The sequence below is a fragment of the Sciurus vulgaris genome (assembly GCF_902686455.1).
Source record: "Sciurus vulgaris genome assembly, chromosome: 2".
In the NCBI taxonomy this organism is placed as follows: domain Eukaryota; kingdom Metazoa; phylum Chordata; class Mammalia; order Rodentia; family Sciuridae; genus Sciurus; species Sciurus vulgaris.
In genome coordinates this window covers 93,640,516-93,660,554 of record NC_136462.1, presented here as the reverse complement: position 1 = coordinate 93,660,554, position 20,039 = coordinate 93,640,516, and the positions used below count along the sequence as shown (strand labels likewise).

The 20,039-nt window shown below is 39.9% G+C and overlaps 1 protein-coding gene across 11 annotated transcripts in view; it reads left to right on the top strand.

The window, feature by feature from the left end:
* The window catches only part of SPG11 (SPG11 vesicle trafficking associated, spatacsin), an 89,898-nt gene that overhangs the window by 57,889 nt on the left and 11,970 nt on the right, over positions 1–20,039 (top strand). For 7 of the 11 annotated variants that reach the window (XM_079127731.1, XM_079127728.1, XM_079127725.1 and 4 more), the window contains 11 exons: positions 476–676; positions 1,611–1,718; positions 4,803–4,962; positions 7,500–7,714; positions 8,146–8,893; positions 12,559–12,698; positions 13,716–13,914; positions 14,288–14,425; positions 16,641–16,774; positions 17,862–17,969; positions 19,657–19,825. In XM_079127731.1, coding sequence (XP_078983857.1) covers positions 476–676; positions 1,611–1,718; positions 4,803–4,962; positions 7,500–7,714; positions 8,146–8,893; positions 12,559–12,698; positions 13,716–13,914; positions 14,288–14,425; positions 16,641–16,774; positions 17,862–17,969; positions 19,657–19,825 — 2,320 coding nt within the window. Of the gene's footprint in view, positions 1–475; positions 677–1,610; positions 1,719–4,802; positions 4,963–7,499; positions 7,715–8,145; positions 8,894–12,558; positions 12,699–13,715; positions 13,915–14,287; positions 14,426–16,640; positions 16,775–17,861; positions 18,027–19,656; positions 19,826–20,039 lie in introns of those variants that run through there. The other 4 variants (XM_079127726.1, XM_079127735.1, XM_079127730.1 and 1 more) reach the window with 4 other exon arrangements.

Sequence of the window (20,039 nt, the reverse complement as noted above, 5' to 3'; positions counted from 1 at the left end):
GGACAGGGAAGGCTGGTAATCAATGTAGGATGATGATGACAGTCTCTGGTATACTTCCAAGGTCACTGAGACTTTTTGTGCTTCTGCAGCTGGGGCTCTGTGCCATTTGTTCACTTCCTTGTACCTCAACATTCAGTGAACTGCCAGCCTTGATTCCTGGTTGGAAGTTGCTTCTTTAGCACCTATAGCAGTGACGGAGGACATGGCTCATAGTTATTGGCATATCAGTGAAGGGCATTACAGTTCTCTTCCACATAGATCCTTTTCTGTCTTCTTGGCCTTTTGACTGTCTTCACTTTGCATGATATTTTATAATAGTCCCTTGGTTATTCATTAGAGTTTGTTACATTTGTAAACTTTTCAAGCTAATTAGGTGACTTTTGCCAAATAGGAAACATCCATCTGTAACATTTGTACATTTGTTAGATAACGCAGGCCCAGTTATTTTATTTTGAAAATTTCTTCCCAATGGCAGGATGCCAATGCTATTCCTTGTCTCTGTGTTTGGATCATTACTTCTGTGGAGGACAGTGTTGCAGCGGAAGTAGTAGGACACATTCAGGGCTCAATAGAGGACCATACCTGGGACCTTGAGGACCTTTCTCTCATATGGAGAACATTATTAACAAGGCAGAAGAGCAAAATTCTCATCAGAGCTTTCCAGCTTTTCTTTAAGGTAGTAAGAGTTACTTTATTGTTTCATTACTTTTTTTGTGGAATTGGGGATTGAACCCAGGACCGCGCATATGGTAGACAAGCCCTCTATCACTGATGTGCACCCCCTGCCCTAACATTTATTTAGCAGAGTACTTTGTATACATTATCTTAGTAAATTCTATACCTTCTGATATAAAGATAAAATGTGAGGATATTATGAAGCAGTATTGTCCTCATTTTATAAACTAATAAATTAATGCTCATAGAACTTAAGTAACCTACCCAAAAACTTATAGTACTTTATGTGGCATATATATATAGTTCAAACTCATACTTTCTAATCCCACCCAAACTCCTGTCCTCTGACCCATCAACTCTCGTTGAAAGTGATGGAGTCAGGAGGGGGGCAGGTCCTGGAGCCTTTCATCGAGGAGTGTGTGTTAGAGACACTGTGGCATCACCTAGTAGAGTGTCTGCTGCCATGTGCTTTGGTTCAAGTATAGAATAGACAGAAAATGGATTTGTTAAGTAATTGTGCCCACACTTAAAATCTGTTATCCAAAAGGAAAAGGAAATTAACTTCCCTTCTTCACATATATGACTTGCTGGGCATGGTGGTGCGTACCTGTAATCCCAGCAGTTTAGAGGGGGGCTGAAGCAGGAGGATCACAAGTTTGAGGCCAGCCTTAGCAACTTAGCAAGGCCCTAAGTAACTTAGATCCTGTCTCAAAATAAAATATTTTAAAAGGCTGGGGGTGTGTCTCATTGATTAAGTGCCCCTGGATTCAGTCCCTGGTGGGGGAAAAAAATACACACACACACCCCTACACCCACACACCCATGACTTAATTCTACTATGAAGCTATTACTAATAGCACATAACATCTTCTTAGCATTATTCATTGAGAAAATATCAAGTTCAGGATTTTATAATTTCAAACTCTTCCTCAAAGGATTCCCCATTACTACTGATGATGGAGATGTATGAACTATGTTTATTCTTCAAGAATTATAAGGAAGCCAAAGCCAAACTTCTGGAGTTCCAGAAGAGCCTTGAAACTGTAAGTTGGAATTATAGTGCTTTTTCTCACTGATCTGAAACTGGTTGGCATAACCTGTTGTCTACTGGTAGTTGTGATGGAGTGGCAGGATGATAGTGGTTATGTAGTGTAATTCAAATTATATCGTGTGCACTATTCCAGAGATGGGGAAACCAGGGCAGGAGTTGTAGTGTCCTCTCTTACAAGACATAAAGGGAGGTTTCATGTAATGCACTACTGTGATCCAAGCACAATGGGAAAAGGATTAATGGTCTCTGTACACAAAAGATATGTGGGCTGCCTTTTGCTCCAGAGTATTGAGTATTGAGTGTTGAGTACTCAATACTGCTTTATTCACTGTGACAGAAAATGTTTTTTCCAGTACTCCTGGAAGTCACTATCTAAATGATTCTGAACCATTTGGTCAGTTTCAGGATTTACCTCTTCAGATGCTTGTCTTGGGCCTGTTTATCTTTTTTTTTTTTTTTTTTTTGCGGTGCTGGGTATTGAACCCAGGGCCTTGTGCTTGCAAGGCAAGCACTCTACCAACTGAGCCATCTCCCCAGCCCTTGGGCCTGTTTATCATGCCAAGCTTATTAACCTTGTAAAATTAAAAGAAAGGAGAGGGAATATGTCTTAGTCCTAGTTGGAGACTTTCAGCACTTTTGCCTTTTATACTCAAAAGAGCTCTATGATAAATGAGACAAAAGTATATATCTCTTCTACTCAACAAATATATCAGGTAGAACCTCACTACAGGTTTTTCTTCTGAGTCACATTGGTCTTAAACTAATGAAAATATAAAGGTTATATATTTGAAAATACTGAATCAGTTATTTGACTAAGGTTAGAGCTCTTAGATCAGAGGAAATAGACATGTGAATTTCCTCAACCTATTACTCTCTGTGGCCAGGGTCCTCTTAGTTATCTTCTGTTCTCACCTAACTACCCCTACTCCTGCATCCTCTGGAGAAGCAGTATAATGCTCCCATCTTTGCCTCAGCCCTTTCCTTCCATTAATTTTTTCCTTCAAACAATTCTGTCTGCAACAGAGTTAGGTAAACAAGTAATTAAGTAAAGGTTAAGGACTACTGCCCTAATCCCAACTGATTTTAATAAGGACACTCAAACGGGCACGGTGGCGCATGCCTGTAATACCAGCAGCTTGGGAGACTGAGGCAGGATGATTGCAAGTTCAAAACCAGCCTCGGCAACTTAGCAAGGCCCTAAGCAACTCAGTGAGACCCTATCTCTAAATAAAATACAAAATAGGGTTGGGGATGTGGCTCAGTGGTTGAGTGCCCCTGAGTTCAATCCCTCATACCCAAAACTAAACAAAATCTAGAAAAATAAGGACACTCAAGAGGATAATCGAGAATATTTGTGTCATATAACTTGATTCTTCTAAGAATCAAAGTCCCATCAGAAGGGTTGTAGAAAACACGCATTAAAAATATCTAAGCAGGAATAGTAGCTAATAATGAGCCAACTCCAGTGTTCTGTCATCTCATAGTCATCTCAGTTTGCAGTGAAGGAGAGACTCGAGGAGTAGAATGATCTTACTTAAAGGTAGAAGGTAAGCCAAGCTCAGTAGTGTAACCTATAGTCCCAGCTACTTGTGAGAGTGAGGCAGGAGGACCATTTGAAGCCCACCTGGGCAAAACCCTATCTCCCAAAAAGTAATAAAGGATATAAGTGCTATTAAAATTTAAGAGAGGAAGAGTTGGGCATGATGGCACACATTTGTTATCCCAGTGGCTTGGGAGGCTGAAGCAGGAGGATCACAAGTTTAAAGATAGCTTCAGCAACTTAGCAAGGCCCTAAGCAACTTAGGGAGACTTTGTCTCAAAAGAAAACATAAATAGAGCAGGGGATGTGGCTCAGTGGTAAGTGCTCCTGGGTTCAATCCCTGGTACCAAACTGCACCAAAAAAAATGTTTTTTTTTTGTTTTTTTTTTTTTTTAAAGAAAGGAGAATGAGAAATAGATAAGACCACATAGGACATAGGGATACCTACTAGTGGAGAAGAAAATTCTAAGTAGCGGATAGCAGTAATGAGATATAGGATTTTATGTCATTCCTTAAGATCTTAGCATTCTTTGACATTCCATTGAGGGGAATAACATGCTTCTACAGCATAACCAAAAATGATCTGTCTCTGCATGTTTTAGAGTGACTTATAGTCTGATCAGAGGTATGCGGAAGTCTCCAACCAAGAATAGGGCCTAACCCAGAGCTAATGAATTATAAGTTTTGGTGCTTATCTACATATACTATATATTTTTTGGAACCAGAGAATTAAGTTTTTACTATACAAAAGTTCCAGGATTTTTTGATTATGTTGTATGAAATCTAGAATGAATTATGATGCTAGACTAAGGATTAAATATTAGTCTTCCAGAAATAATACAAACCAAGGAGCCAAATGAATATCAGGAATGAAATGACAAAAGAAACTTTATATGGGAAAGTACCACTCCACTTAATCTCAGGTGCACTTTCTTAGATATCTTTGCCACACTTTCTTGTACAAATGCAGCCTACTACTTGGACTTATTAATATTTTTACCATGTGATTGAAATAATATAAAACCAGGTATCTTAACTGAAATTCTTTAATAAGAATGTAATCTACTGGCAAAATATGTAGTAGAACCAGCTCAACAATGGTTAGCAAGTCTAAGAGGTCTTCATTATATGAATTCAAAATCTTTTGAACTTATTAAGGGCAAGCCTAGATCCTTTTCTAAAGAAGCTGCCAAGGGAAACATGTCTGGTTATAGCAACTCACAGGGCAATCACTAACGGGGGGAAACTTCCAGGACTGAACCCCATAGTAAGTACGACTGTATGACTCTTGACTTTCATATACACAACTCTACACAGGAAAGTGCAGAGCTGCTGAGGAGGGCTTGTTTTTGCCTGTCCTCTGAGCCCCATTACCAATTCCTGCCATTTGGAAAAACCTGGTGCAAGTATCTCCCATTGTGATAGAAAGTCACTTTTAAGGGTGTCTTGGCTTTCTTGTTTCCAAATTTGGAGGATTTGATTTGTTATTCCTGTGAACCAGTCTCCCTGAGCCCTCCTCTCCTTTTTTCCCCATAGCTTCATACGACAGCCAGGGTCCCTGCTATCATTCCTGCCACATGGCTGAAGGATCAGGTATGTTTCCTTTTGAAGCTTATGCCACAGCAGTGTAAGACGCAGTATGAGTTGGGGAAGCTCTTAGAACTGTTGGTTGGAGTAGAGCATCTCTTCTCTGATGGTAAGTCCTTACCCTGAAGTTGCTGTTAAGAAGTTATTTTGGGGGTTGGGGGAAGGAAACATAATAGAATGAGACAAAAACCATTACCCTGTGTACATATATGATTATGCAGATGGTGTGACTACTTCGTATACAACCAGAGAAATGAGAGTCGTACCCCATTTGTGTATAATGAATCAAAATTTTAAAAAATTTTTAAAAAACTAAAAATAAGTAAATAAATAAAAAGGAAAAAAGTTATTTTCCTTAATCTTGAAGTTATTTTAGGAGGGTAATCAGGAAATGAAAATGTATAACATTATATTTACAATTCATAACTGAGTATGAACAGGTTACAGGTAACTTCAAGTTTCAGTACAGTGTCATCTAAAGTAAATAATATAACCAATCATCTTATTCTAAGCTGTCGTCAAATAGCCACATATTCCCCTGGTATACCTTTACACCAAAGTGTCAGTGCCCTTCTCTCTGGCAAGTAACCTTAACATGTCATCATTGCTCAAGGTTACAAACACTATTTCAGGAATGCATAATTCATTTTGAAGGTCACACATGGTGGTGCCCACTGGTAGTCCTAGCAACTCAGGAGGCTAAGGCAAGTTTGAGGCCATCCTGGGTAACTTAGTGAGACCCTATCTCAAAATAAAACATAAAAGGAACTGGGGATATAGCTCAGTGGTAGAGCACCCTTAGGTTTAATCCTCAGTATGGAGGCTAGGAGTTCATTTTTAACACTGCAAAGACACATTATGTTTATTTTTATTGCAAATTCCTCCAGATTTTGCACTTTTGTTGCTGACTAAACAAATGTGACCTTACTCTCTCTGCAACTTGTTTATTTCGAATTTTTGCTTAATGATATTACTCTTTTACACTAGATTCTAATGTTTCACTACTAGCATTATATTTTCACATTTAAACTCGTGGATGTTTGGCTGAAAAGCTAAAATCAGTACAGAACACTGACAGAATGCTGGGCTCAGTGCCAAGTGTTGTATGTAGGCTGCTGGTTTGATGACTGAAAGGGGTGTTTCCAAAATGCAGTACATACAAAATAGTACTTGTAAGTACTGTTCAGACCAGATGAACAGATAGGTGTTCATTGATCTGTAGTGATTTTAATTTTTTTCAGAAATGAATTTTGTTATTTGTGATGATTAATTTCTTTTAATAATTATAAGAATTGACTACATTGTTAACCATTACTATACTTTTATTCATATTCTATTTTTATAGAATATTTTTGTCGTGTATATGTGTATATATGTATATGTAGGGGTGTGTGTGTGTATATATATATATATATATGTAATGTGAATGTGCTTAAGAGAATAGAAATATGTTCTTTTGGGCTGGGGAGATAGCTCAGTCAGTAGAGTGCTTGCCTTGCAAGCACAAGGCCCTGGGTTTGATCCTCCCCAGCACCGCAAAACGAAAAAAAAAAAAAAAGAAAGAAAGAAAGAAATATGTTCTTTGAAAGCCTGTGTATTACATGATGGCAGCAAAGAAAGCCAGCAAGCCCATACTGTACATTTGTTTATTGTGTAGGGTGACTCACTGTCCCTGCAACTATGTCAGACCACTGCCAGCAACTGGCATAGCCTACATGGCATGTTTCTCATTCCCCTCTCTATGTTAGGACACAATTAAGCACAACAGAGAGTATCTGGGAGTGAAAACAAACCCAGCCACATAATTTTTTTTTTTTTTTTTTTTTTTTTTTTTTTTTGGTGGTGCTGGGGATTGAACCCAGGGCCTTGTGCTTGCTAGGCAAGCACTCTACCAATTGAGCTATATCCCCAGCCCTCACATAAATTATTGGCAGAGAATTGATTGTTGGGTTGTTTTTGAATCTCTGGGGATCAAACTCAGGGCCTCATATATACCAGGCAAGTGTTCTTCCACTAAGTTACACCCCTGGCCCTTCAGAGACATCTTGGTTTTACTAGGATAATAATTTCCAGGGAGATCAGGAAGAGCTCAGCTGGGTCTCCCTTGTTAAGTAGACAGATGTCAGGAGGAGCAAATGATGTTCTATTCTGAACACAGTGTGCCAAATTCAAACCTGGGCTCCTGGTCAGCTGCAATTTTCACTGTTCTACACATTCTTTGTCTTGATCCCCATGATCAAGTGAATTTTAAAAATGATTGATCAAACAAATTTGATCACGGTAAGAGAAAAATTCAGAGATGGGACTACCCTAAGTGAATGGCTAAAATATTTTCAAGGTTACTGCATTGCTACTACATCCAAGATCCCCTGCCTCTGCCCAGTATATAAAGCCAGATGTATAGATTTGAGTTCATATACCAATCTTTAAGGTTCTTACTGTGAGCAAGCAATTTAAGCCAGACTTTACTATTTAAATTTTGCAGGCCCAGTTTTTTTTTTTTTTTGGCATCTAGGAACTACCTTATAACCGGAGTAAAAAATATATTTTAACTTTTCCTTTAAATATATATTTTCTGATTTTTCATAACTTTTGAAATGCCATAGCAGCATTTCAAGTAATTGTATCTTCTTCTCTTTGGCACAGGTCCAGATATGAAGAAGCTGTGTGTCCTTAGCCAAATTTTGAAGGATACATCCATAGCCATTAATCATATAATTATTACCAGCTACAGCACTGATAATTTTCAGCATGAATGTAGATCTATTTTGGAAAGACTGCAGATGGATGGACAGTTTGCTTTGGCCAGAAGGGTAGCAGAATTAGCTGAATTACCTGTGGACAACTTGGTTATTAAAGAGGTATCACTAGTCCTTTAAGTTATTCAGATATTAGCTTTTTAAACCAGTGTTAAACAGAGGACCAAAAGCAATGGCAGCTTATAGGTGGTGGGGCCTTCATGACACAAACATAACTTTCAGAAATGGATTAGCCTGGGATGTCCATTACTGAAGAAAGTATGCTTTAAAATGTGAGGCCTGATACACTGCAACTATTTTCCTTTGAATAGAATAAAATGTAAGATAGCTTCTTGAAGTTCATTTGGTTACATAAGTTGACAATTGTTTTTCATATCAACTTTCAAGATAACACCTCCAGGGTCGTCTGTAATAAAGTTCTATTTTCTCTGATTTGATTTGAGTTTAGCAAGTATGGTATATTTAGGGAGCACTAATGTTTATGAAGCATCTTTATTCAGGAAAGGCTAAAATTTACTTTTGAAATTTTACAGATCACACAAGAAATGCAGACCCTAAAACACATTGAACAATGGTCCCTGAAACAAGCAAGAATTGATTTCTGGAAAAAATGCCATGAGAATTTTAAGAAAAATTCCATTTCAAATAAAGCAGCTGCTTCCTTTTTCTCTGACCAGGCCCTTGTGGCCTGCGAGCATCCAGTTGGACAAAGCAGTGTTGAGGAACGTCATTTGCTGCTCACCCTGGCAGGGCACTGGCTGGCCCAGGAGGAGCCGGTGCCCTTGGACAAGCTGGAGGAACTGGAGAAGCAGATCTGGATCTGCCGCATTACCCGGCACACCCTCACAGGGAATCAGGAGGAAATAGAGCCCAGATTTTCTCGACAGATCTCATCTAGTGGTGAACTTTCCTTTGATAGCTTAGCCAGTGAGTTTTCCTTTTCCAGGTTGGCTGCTCTGAACACATCAAAGTACTTAGAACTTCATGGCCTTCCATCCAGAGAGACATGTGAGACTAGACTTGGTTGGAAGGAGCAGGAGTCACTAAACTTATTGATCGGGCACCTCCTGGATGATGGCTGTGTGCATGAAGCAAGTAGAGTATGCCGATATTTTCATTTCTATAACCAAGATGTTGCCTTGGTATTGCACTGCAGAGCCCTGGCCTCAGGGGAAGCCGGCATGGATGACCTGCACCCTGAGATCTATGCTTTCCTACAAGGTGCTGAGCTGCCCAAGGAAGAAGAGGAGCCTTGCATTCCTTTAAGGAAAGTCCAAAGCAGTAAGTACAGGAGATCAAACTTACCTGAATTCTCAGTGATGCTGCTGACACTCTCTCCAAGAAGGAAGGGACCCCTGTGACACAATAGTTACACTAAGTTAAGGGGACAGGAGGTTTTTTCCAGTTAATATATAAACTAGGTAGGGTTGGGGTTGTGGCTCAGTGGTAGAGCACTTGGCTAGCATATGTGAGGTACTGGGTTCAACCCCAGCACCACATAAAAAAAACTAAATAAACAAAATAAAATAAATGAAGGTATTATGTCCATCTACAACTAAAAATATTTTAACTGTATATAAATATATATGTATATATAAACTAGGTAATTAACAACTCAATAAAATAGAAACACCTATCTTTTAACTAGCTATATGTCAGCATTGGAATTCATCTGACTTACAATTCACTGAAATTTATTCTATACAAATAAATATATTTTAATTGTACATTGATAGTATATAGAAAAGGGTAGATTTCTCAGGTTAACGTGTATGATATGACCTTGTTAAAGTTGCTTTTTCTAGGAATTTTCTTATAGCTTTCCTGGAATTTTCTACATAATCATGTCATCTGCACGTAGAGACAGTTTTATTTCTTCTTTTCTAGTCTCTATGCCTTTGGATTCTTATTTTTGCTTTATTGCACTTGATAGGCCTTTCAGTGCAATAAAGTAAGTGGATAAGAAGGGTAAGAGTGAACATTCTTGCCTTCTCTTGTCTTAGGAAGAAAGCATATCTAAGATATGCTTTATGTTAAAAGCCTTTCTTTTCCTAGTTTGGTAAGAGTTTTTGTCATGAGTCAGTGTTGAATTTTGTCTTTTTTCTTCTGCATCTGTTGATCTGATCATGTGGAGTTTTTATTAGACTATTAATATGGTGGAATACATTAAATGATTTTGATTGTTGAATCAGTCTTGCATTTTCAGGATAAACCCCATGTGGTCCTGCCTGGTGTGTGATCTTTTATGATATATTGTTGGGATTGGTTTGCTGATTTATTGAGGCTCTTTGCATCTATGTTCATGAAGAATATTGATCTGTAATTTTCTTTATAATATTTTTGTCCTTTTTTTGTATTGGGATAATGCTGATTTCATGAGGTATAAAGTATCCCCCTGCCCTTTTTTTTTTTTTCCTTTCCCAGAAAGGGGAACTCAAATGTGCTCTACCTCTGAGCTATACCTCCAGCCATTTTTATTTTATTTTGAGACAGGATCTCTCAAAATCACCCAGGCTGGCCTCAAACTTGCAGTCCCTACCTCAGCCTCCTGAGTACGTGGGGTTGTAGGCATGTGCCACCATACCTCACTTCTGTCTTGCATTTCACTAACCCTTTCCTCTGTCATTTCCATTCTGTAATTGAGTTGTCTATTCTTCTGTGGTTTTAAAATTTCAATTGTTTTTCAGTTCTAAAATTTCTGTTCTTTATATTTTCTATTTCTTTTTTGAGAATTCAGTATTTCATTTTGTCTCAAGCATATATAATTGGTTGCTTATTGGAATATTCATGTAATAGCTGTTTTGAAGTCTTTGTCAGATAATTTCAGTGTGTGTCATTTTAATGCTAGCTGGTATTTCTTGTCTTTTTTCATGTAAATTGAGATTTTCCTGTTTTTTAAATACTTGAGCAATTTTGGGGGTTGTATCCTAGACATTTTGACTAGTTTATTATTCAGATATACATACTGTTTAAGATGTTGGGTTTTGTACAGATCCTATCAACAATGTCCATATATTTTTGCAGACCTGGTTAGATTAAGGCTGAGTTCTGAGGGCTGCAGTTCCAACATCAGATCTGTATCCTTAGCAGTGCTCTTCAGATCCATCCTGTGTGTGCATGCCACCCAGTGGGTAGTGTGGGACCTGGGTGGTGATATGCAAATTAACTCTCAGTGGCTTTGGTATGTTAGTTGGGATCAGAAGCATACACATACAGGCTAGGAGTGAACCCTATCATTTATAAAACATGATGAGTTCCTTTCCTGGGCTTCGCCCAGATATTTTCTTGTTCCTTGAGGCCTCTCTTTTTCAGGTTTGTGATCAAAAACTGAATGTGTAGTTGCCCTATTCTATCATGCACTTCCTGACTTCTCTGAATTCAGAGCCAAGTGACAGAAGGGTAATGCAAAAACAACAGTTTTCTCTACCCTCTTGAGTCCAGGGCACCTCTGCTTAGAAAAGAAGGTCCTCCTCTCTCTGAGTTTTGGTTTATTTCAGCTACCACTGTAGCCTCTGTCACCACTGCCAAGAGGTTGCTTGGGAGGCCCAGGGTAAGGAAAGATGGAAATGAGGAGTTCCTTTTTCTGTCCCTTGGACCTGTGGCTGGTGCTAAAGGACTTTTTCTAGAGATTGAGTGCACTTGTGCATTGGCTCTTTCTCTCCCCATTCCTCTGTCCTTCTACCTCAGGTGGTTAGTTCTAGGTATCAGGCTGCTCTGCATTGAGGCTACTAGAGGGGAAGATGTTAATTCTGGTTGTCTTTGATTTGTTACATTTTACTTTCAGGGTTCTCATATAGCCACTGCATGCATTGATTGTGTCCAGGTTTTTTTATTTAATTCAGTAGGAGAGACAGGGTGAACAATTATTCCTTCTTGCCTAGAACTGGACCCTGCAGTGAAGGATGAATAGCAATAATACTGTCTGAGTTGCATTTTATTTGTCTTCAAAGCCTATTCTTATAATGCTTAATATTTTAAATGCAAAAGTTTAACATGCTTAGTGTAACAAATAATATAAAGTATATAAAGTAAAAAGTGGATTCGAAGCCATGCCCATTTAATTCCCCAGAATAACAATTTTTACTTGCTTAGTGTGCAAGTACCAAGTGCACATACAATACTTATTTTTTACAAAAATGAAATTATGTCATTAATCTGCCTGTTTTTCTGTCAGTACATATGGACTGACCCCTTCCTAATGACTGCAGAGTATTCTACTATATGGATTTACCATGATTTATTTAACAGTGCTTGCTTTATTATACATTTATATTTTTGTTTGTTTTTGTCATTTGAAAATTGCATAAATATTCTTTTTTTTTTCCTAATAGATATCTTTTACCAAATTAAGAAAGTTCTATTTTAAGCTAAGCATTTTTTTTTTCCCCCTGAAGTGCTGGGCATTGAGTCACACCCCCAGTACCAGGATTTTTTTTTCCCCCATCAGAAATGGATTTTAATTTTATTATACTTTTAAAATATCATTGCCTTTTAGAAATGAATATGTGGAAGATTGATGTGGGAGAAGGGTGGCTGGCAGCAGAAGGAAGGTAACAGTCTTTCAGATGCAGGGTGATAAAGGTAGGAACTAGGCAGTGACTGGAGTGATGTTTTAAAGGTAGTCAGGGGGCCTGGTGACCTATTTGACATGAGGGGAAATTGGGAATAAGTGTAGAGGAGTCTGATAGGCATCTTGGTGCTGATCTCTGGACCATTCTATAGGTGGCTTTGAGTCTTGTAGCATAAAGTCTTTGGAGTAACCCGGGCTAGCATTTTCTAGAAGGCAGCAATGATAAGTTTAAGTGGGGCCCTGTCAGAAGTGGTCCCAGACTGAGGAGAGTCATAGTGCAGTGCAGAGATCTGCACACACACAGGCAGTCATAGGGAGCTGGGAGAGGCCTTGACCCACCAGGCGAGAGCCCCCTCCATCTTGTATTTGCTTCCAGCTTCAAGTTTGGATAGTCAGTCATTTGTGATGGTGCCTTCAAGTGATGAAGTGGTGACAAATCTGGAAACTTTGACAAGCAAATGCCTCTATGGGAAGAACTACTGTCGGCAGGTCCTCTGTCTGTATGAACTTGCCAAGGTATGTGCCAAAGACGGGTGGGAAGGGCATAGGAAACCCTCTAAGAGGAAGAGAAGTGGGAAGTAGTAGGTAGATTTTTGGACATTGCCACATCAGCCCTTCAGATGATTATCATAACTTGGAGTAGAGCCCTTGTCAGCTGTTGACCCCTGTGAGCCCATTGTTGGGTTGTAATGGGAAAGACATCAGGCCAGGTGCCAGGGCAATTTGAGTCCTAGCTGACTCAGCCAACCAGAAAGCTAGGGCAAGGCATTTTACTCGTATGAGTTTCTTGCTTTTCATCTATAAATATCATTTGAACATGAAGTGTCCCTTCTAGACCTCATGTCTTTGGTTTTGCTTCATAACTGTTTGAAGCATTCCATATGTAGTATAAAGAACTATAAAGACAGGAGCCAGAGTGGCCAGGAATTGTCTGGCTCTGTGTTGGTTTGAGGAAAAAAATAGAAAGTAGAAGAGCATGAGAGAAATAAAGCTGAGCATTAAAACCCTTTGCCTCAAAGAAGACTGAGACTTCTTTGGAAATTGTGGCTTTGCTGCTGCTGTGGGAACAAGAAAGGTGCTCTTGCATTTTATTACACTTTCATAATTTTGTTTTGTTTTGTTTTGCAATACTGGGGATTTAACCCAGGGGTGCTCTACCAACAAGTTCCATCCCCAGCCCCTGTTAATTTTGAGATAGGGTCTTGCTAAATTGCTGAGGCTGGCCTTGAACTTGGATCGTCCTGCCTTGGCCTCCCAAGTAGCTGGGATTACAGGCATGTATCACAACACACAGTTCATGTCATAATGTTTGAAAAGATCAGTGTTCAACCAGAACACTTTCTGATGATAAACCTTTTTTTGCTTTGGTAAAAAGATAGGATTAGAAAACAGTACTTGTTTCTTCTAAGATTCTTGTTCATAGTGAGGGATTTTTAAGCTCAGGAAAATAATGGAGACTATCTACATCATATTACATAAGAAGTTATCTTTTCCTGGCTCCTAAAAGTGACTTCAGCTTTGCCTTCCTCTCAGGAGTTGGGCTGTTCCTACACAGATGTTGCTGCCCAAGATGGTGAGGCTGTTCTCCAGGCAATCTTGACCTCTCAGCAGCCTGACCGGTGTAAACGAGCCCAGGCCTTCATCAGCACCCAAGGCCTCAAGCCAGACACTGTGGCTGAACTTGTGGCTGAAGAGGTGACACGGGAGCTGCTGACACCATCAGAGGGAACAGGTGCCCTGCCTTTCAGGCCTCCCAGCCTCTTAGCATTCTGAGGTTCCCAGCATTAAGGATTTAGATGCTATGCTCATATACATCCTATATGTTATCTCTCAAGTTTCTAAATTATACTTGTAGGAGAATAAATTATGCTTTGTGTTGTTTTCTGATGACATTTAGCGTAGCTCTGCCTCTTCTGAACTAACGTACTCCTTCTGTCCTGTAAAACGACCACTAGGTAAAGGTTTTTGAGCCCAGCAGTGGGAAAACTACCCAGGGAGCCATGTCCGGATTAACCTCCTGGTGCCTAGGCCTGGACAGTGTGGGTCTTCGGGGGCTACACTCTTGTTCCTCTCCCAACCCAGTGCCTGTCTATCTTTCCATGCAGGACATAAGCAGGTGTTCAGCCCAGCAGAGGAAAGCCAGACATTTCTTCAGCTGACCATGTTGTGTCAAGACCGCACCTTATTAGGCATGAAGTTGTTGGATAAGATTTCCTCTGTTCCCCATGGGAAACTGTCCTGCAGTAAGTTCCTGGCCTTTTTCTTTCATGTTTCAGGTCCTAAACAGGTTTCTAAAAGTCCTCCCAGGGTCAGTCTCTCCAAAACTTGATTTGGGTCCTTGTTCCTGTTCTGGATACCTAGTACCTGATGCATCAGCAAAAATTCTTGGTAGAAAATCATAGGTTCATTGAAGAAAATTTAGAAGATACAGAAGAGTACTCTAAAATTTAAAATAATCACACACAAAAAGGTAACCTTTAATCACTTCTATTATTACCCTGCATAGTGGATGTTATTGTCCCCACTTTAGAAGGGAGGAAACTGAAGCTTAGAGAAATTTTCTGATTAATTTATAGCTAAGTGGCAGAGCTGCTATATGAATCGTTTATGATTCCAAAGTCTGCTCATTTTCAACAATGTCTAGCTCATTATGTGTCTAGTTCATTATATAACTGAGTAATATGGTTTCAACAATGTCTAGCTCATTATGTGTCTAGTTCATTATATAACTGAGTAATATGGTCTCTTTGATCTTTTTCTATGTAAGACTAGATGTTTTATTTATTTTTTCCTTTTTTTTTTTTTTTTTTTTTTTTTTTGCGGTACTGGGGATCGAACTCAAGGCCTTGTGCTTGCGAGGCAAGCACTCTACCAGCTGAGCTATCTCCCCAGCCCTATTTATTTATTTTTAATGGCCTTACACTGGCTGGGCATGGTGGTGCATGCCTATAATCTCTGGAACTTGGGAGGCTGAGGCAAGAGGATCATGAGTTCAAAGCCAGCCTGAGCAAGTTAGTGAGACCATCTCAAAATAAAACAAAACGGGGGCTGGGGTTGTGGCTCACTGGTAGAGTACTGCCTACCATGTGTGAGGTACTGGGTTCAATTCTCAGCACCACATATAAATAAATGAATAAAGGTTCATCAACTAAAAAAATTTTTTTTTAATTTAAAAAATTTTAAAAAATAAAAAGGGCTGGGAATGTAGCTCAGTTAAATGCCCTTTGGTTCAAACCCTGGTACCAAAAATTAAAAAATGGCCTTGTACTGTGTATAATGGTTATAATTTTTTTTTTTTACTTTATGCATATGCTATCATTAACATTCTTCATGATATTGAAAAGTCTATACAATTTTTAATATTTATACAATACAGCTCATGTAACTAGATTTTTTATATTTTAGGAGACCTTTAGATTACATCCAGTGTTTGTTATTTTAAACATTCTCATGAACATTCTTATAGGCGGCATATTTCTGTGCATATATATGATTATTTCCCTAAGATCCTGATTCAAATTTTTTTTTTTTTTTTTTTTGAACTGGGATTTGAACCCAGGGCTGCTTAACCACTGAGTCACATCCCCAGCCCTTTTTTTTTTGTTTTATTTTGAGATAGGGTCTCACTAAGTCCTTAGGGCCTAAGTTGCAGAGATTGGTCTTAAACTTTCATTCCTCCTACCACAATCTCCCAAGTCACTGGGATTATAGGTGTGCACTGTGCCCAGCTTGATTCAAACTATTTTAAGGCTTCTGAAATACAGGAGATTTATCAAAGGTTGCACAGTTTCACTTTTTGGAAAATAGCCTCCTATCATTCTTCTCAGCCAGTCCAGGACTACTTACTAAGTACCAACTGTATGCCAGGTACTGGAAGGACCTGGGATATGGTGAGCAGGTTCATCTCTGGAATTTGTGGGGTCAAGGCTGAGCTATCAGAGGTGCCCAGCAGTCGATAGGTTTTGGAAAGGTTCTGTAGATACAGAAATCCAGAATGCACAGAATGTATTAAGGCTGGGAATCCTCAACATTGCAAATATTTCCCCATTTTGCCTTTTAATTGTGCTCACAGACTTTCACTAATCTAGAAAGCTAGGATACCTGAGATACAGAGAATGCCCTTGGATTTATGATGGCAGAAACTCCATCAGTTTGTCTGCAGAGTCTCTCAGTCTTTAGAAGGTGAGGGTCCATTTTTCTCACGTGTTGTGCCTTTGGAGATATGGCCACTATGTGACTACCTTGAAGATAGGGGTAATCCCTGTGCTATTACTGAGAATAAAATCTAGGTATCAGAGGGTTCTTCCAGAGCTATAGCTGGTGAGGTCGGGGCCCTCACAAGACTAGTAACAGGCCTCTTGTCTACCAGGTCCTTTCAGTCACACCAGGCAGAGGTCAACAGTGGGTTGTCAGGGCTCATAATCATGTCTTAGTCTTGGCATTGTCTCACTCACCCAGCCACAGAGCTCCTGATCCTGGCCCACCACTGCTTCACCCTGACATGCCACATGGAGGGCATTATCCGAGTCCTTCAGGCTGCCCGGATGCTCACAGATAACCACTTGGCTCCCAGTGAAGAGTATGGACTGGTGGTGAGTGGCACCCTCAATCTCATCCTCAGTCTTGAGGCAACTAGGGGCCAGCTCAGAGCTGAAATGGGCTGAGGATCCTCTCTGGATCCTACTGCCTACTAACTCAGCCCCACCCTCTAACCCAGGTTGATTTCTGCCAAAATCAGATTGCTCTGGAGAAGCAAAGTGAGGATCCCTGCCATGTTCCAGAGCTGCTGCATGAACACTTAGGGCAGTTAACTTTTCTAGAGGTCTAACAGCAGCATTTCTCCCCCAAAACAAGGTTTAGACCTTCTCTTATCTATGAATTGAAATGAGTTAACAGTTTCAGCTTCATGTAATTATCTGACCCAGGTAACTGAGGAAGCCTGTAGGCCACTGTGATGAAGAGTGAACAGGAAGAACCTGCCCAGGAGAATAGTACCACAGCATTTAACTTACGTTCTACTGATAAAAAACCCTTAATATTTAAAAAAGTGGTACTGGGAATTGAAATCTTAGGTGCTCTACCACAGAGCTATATCCCCAGCTCTTATTTTGAGACAGAGTCTAAGTTGCTGAGGCAGACCTTAAACTTGCAGTCCTCCTACTTTAGCTTCCTGAGTAGCTGGGATTATAGGCATGTGCTTGAAAACCTATAAAATTTTATAGGACACCTATAAAATTGCTCAATTTAAGTTTTTATAGGTGTACTCTACATACAGTGGTGGGACATAAAGGATTAATCATAATCAGAGACAACAGAGAAGACCCTTGTTGGGTGCATGGGAGGGAGCTAGGCATGGCAGCCTGGCTGTTAGAACCCTTCTTGCTATGGAACTTGTCCCCTTAAAGAAAGAAGCCAAACAGATGGGGGTAGTGGTCTGGCTCAGAACTCCAGGTGAGCTGGGTTCGGTGGCACACACCTGTAATCCCAGTGATTTGGAGTTTGAAGCAGGAGAATTTGAAGTTCAAAGCCAGCCTTGGCAACTCAGCGAGACCCTAAGCAATTTTTGTCTCAAAAAATGAAAAGGACTTGAAATGTAGGGTCTCTGGGTTCAATCCCTGGTACAAAAAAAAAAAAAAAAAAAAACTCCAGGTGATGCTGATACAAGCGCCTCCCTCTCAGGTACGTCTCCTCACTGGCATTGGAAGGTACAATGAGATGACATACATATTTGATTTGCTGCATGAAAAGCACTACTTCGAAGTGCTGATGAGGAAGAAGCTGGATCCGGTAAATGTGAAGTCATGAGCTCCAGGATGACATGTACCGCCAACATTCAGGAGTCAGGTTTTCTCTGGAATAATCCCAATCAGCATTGACCCTAGAATATGCAGGGGTTGGGATCAGGGACTTCACTTGGACATTCACTATAACCAGTGGCTTAAAATAGTTTGGACGAGGTAGTGATAATGCTTATACCAAATACTGAAGAAAAAGTTTGTTCTCCGCCTGCCTCTGTCACCTGCCTCTACGTTTAAATAAAAGTGCCTACCCTGGCAGGGAAAAAAATCCTTTCTGAGAACCATGCTAAAAGTGGAGTGTCCAGCTCTCAGGCTATGTCTGAAGTTTTTACGTGGAGGATTTTCAGGGGATCATGAAAAAGTATGTTGCTGAGAGTCAAAGGAGGAAGTGAATACAAAGGCCTGGGCCAGAATAGCTGCGAAGCCATTTATAACTACCAGAAAAGGGAGGCTTGGAAGTAAAGACCTGAGTCAGGTGTTGTCTTTGGGCTTAGGAACCTGTCTGTTGCCAGCATGCTGTTACACCTGGTATAGTACTCACACAGCCTCTGCAAATCATACATTTGGCTGATACATTGCCTCTGCTTATTACACCTCTAAAGAGTTAAAACCCAAAAGAGTATACTTTTGGCTGCTGGGAACCTAGACCAGCCAAATAAGATTAAGAGACAAAAAAAAAAAAAAAAAAAAAAATCCAATATTGGGCCAGTTTCAGGACAGACCAACAGACCAGTTCAGCCATCAGGAGAGGAACAAGTACTAGTAGACACAGGTACATCTTCAGGATTCCCCCAGAGGATTTTTTAAAATGGTTTTTGAAGCAGTTTCTGTATTTAAATATTCTTTTAATAACTTTTTTCTGATTACAAAAGTAATGCATACTCCACGTAAGACACTTGAAAAATGACAACAGGGAAAAAGTCCTCGGTGTCTACCTACTATCTGCAGACAGCCACTGTTGACAATTTGGTATATGCCCTTTGTTTGGACATGTACCCCAAAACATATGTACATATTTTAAAAAAAACATATCAAGCTTAAAGATATGAAACAGCCTGCTTTCCCCCTAACACTAAGCATAACCACGACTGTCTTCCAAATCAGCAGATAATCTTCGATATCACTTTTTAATGATTACAAGGTATTCTCTTAGCCCTTATTTTGGGTATTTGGAGTAGTTCTAATTAATTGCTATGAAGTATCTTCATTACATTCATTTTAGCACTTTTCCTCTGCTTATTTCTTTAGGATAGATGTCTAGAAATCAAATTATCAGTATTTGAATGCATATATTTTAAATTTTAAGGCTTTTCCCTTCTTAAAGGTTTTAGTGCTACATTCCCAGGAGCAACATGTGCATGCTGTTTCCTTACACTGAGAATAGTTTAAACTTTTGTATTCATTTTTTTAAAATCTTATTTTCTTGGGAGTTTTTTCCCTTATTTTTATTGGTGCATTGTAATTATACATAGAAGTGGAATTCAGTGTTACATATTTGTACATACACACAATATAATAATGTAATTTAGGTCAATATCATCCCCCAGTACCTCTCCTCTCTCTCCTCCTCCTCCGAGGTTTTTAAGGAACTTTAGGAACCAAGGGATTCAGCCATTTCTGCCTGCCTTGTACTCTCTTGTTGAGACCTTGGTATTCCCTTTTCCTCCCTTGGGCAGAGTGGTACCCTGAAGACAGCCCTGCTGGATTACATCAAACGCTGCCGCCCTGGGGACAGTGAAAAGCACAACATGATTGCCCTGTGCTTCAGTATGTGCCGAGAGATTGGGGAGAACCATGAAGCAGCTGCCTGCATTCAACTGAAATTGATTGAGTCTCAGCCTTGGGGTGAGCAAGGTCACAGAGCACTCCCCAAAGCAAAGCTACTAACCAGGGAGTTTTTAGGGCCAAGGGCAAGAGCTCGTGAGACTGGCTGTTAGAAATTGCAGTGGGTATTTGTCACTATGGGGACCCAGTCGGGCAGATAAGAGGTAGAGGGGCACGTTCAAGGCCTGTGCACTCTTGGGACCCAGGTAGCATCCATCAGGAACTACTGTGCATG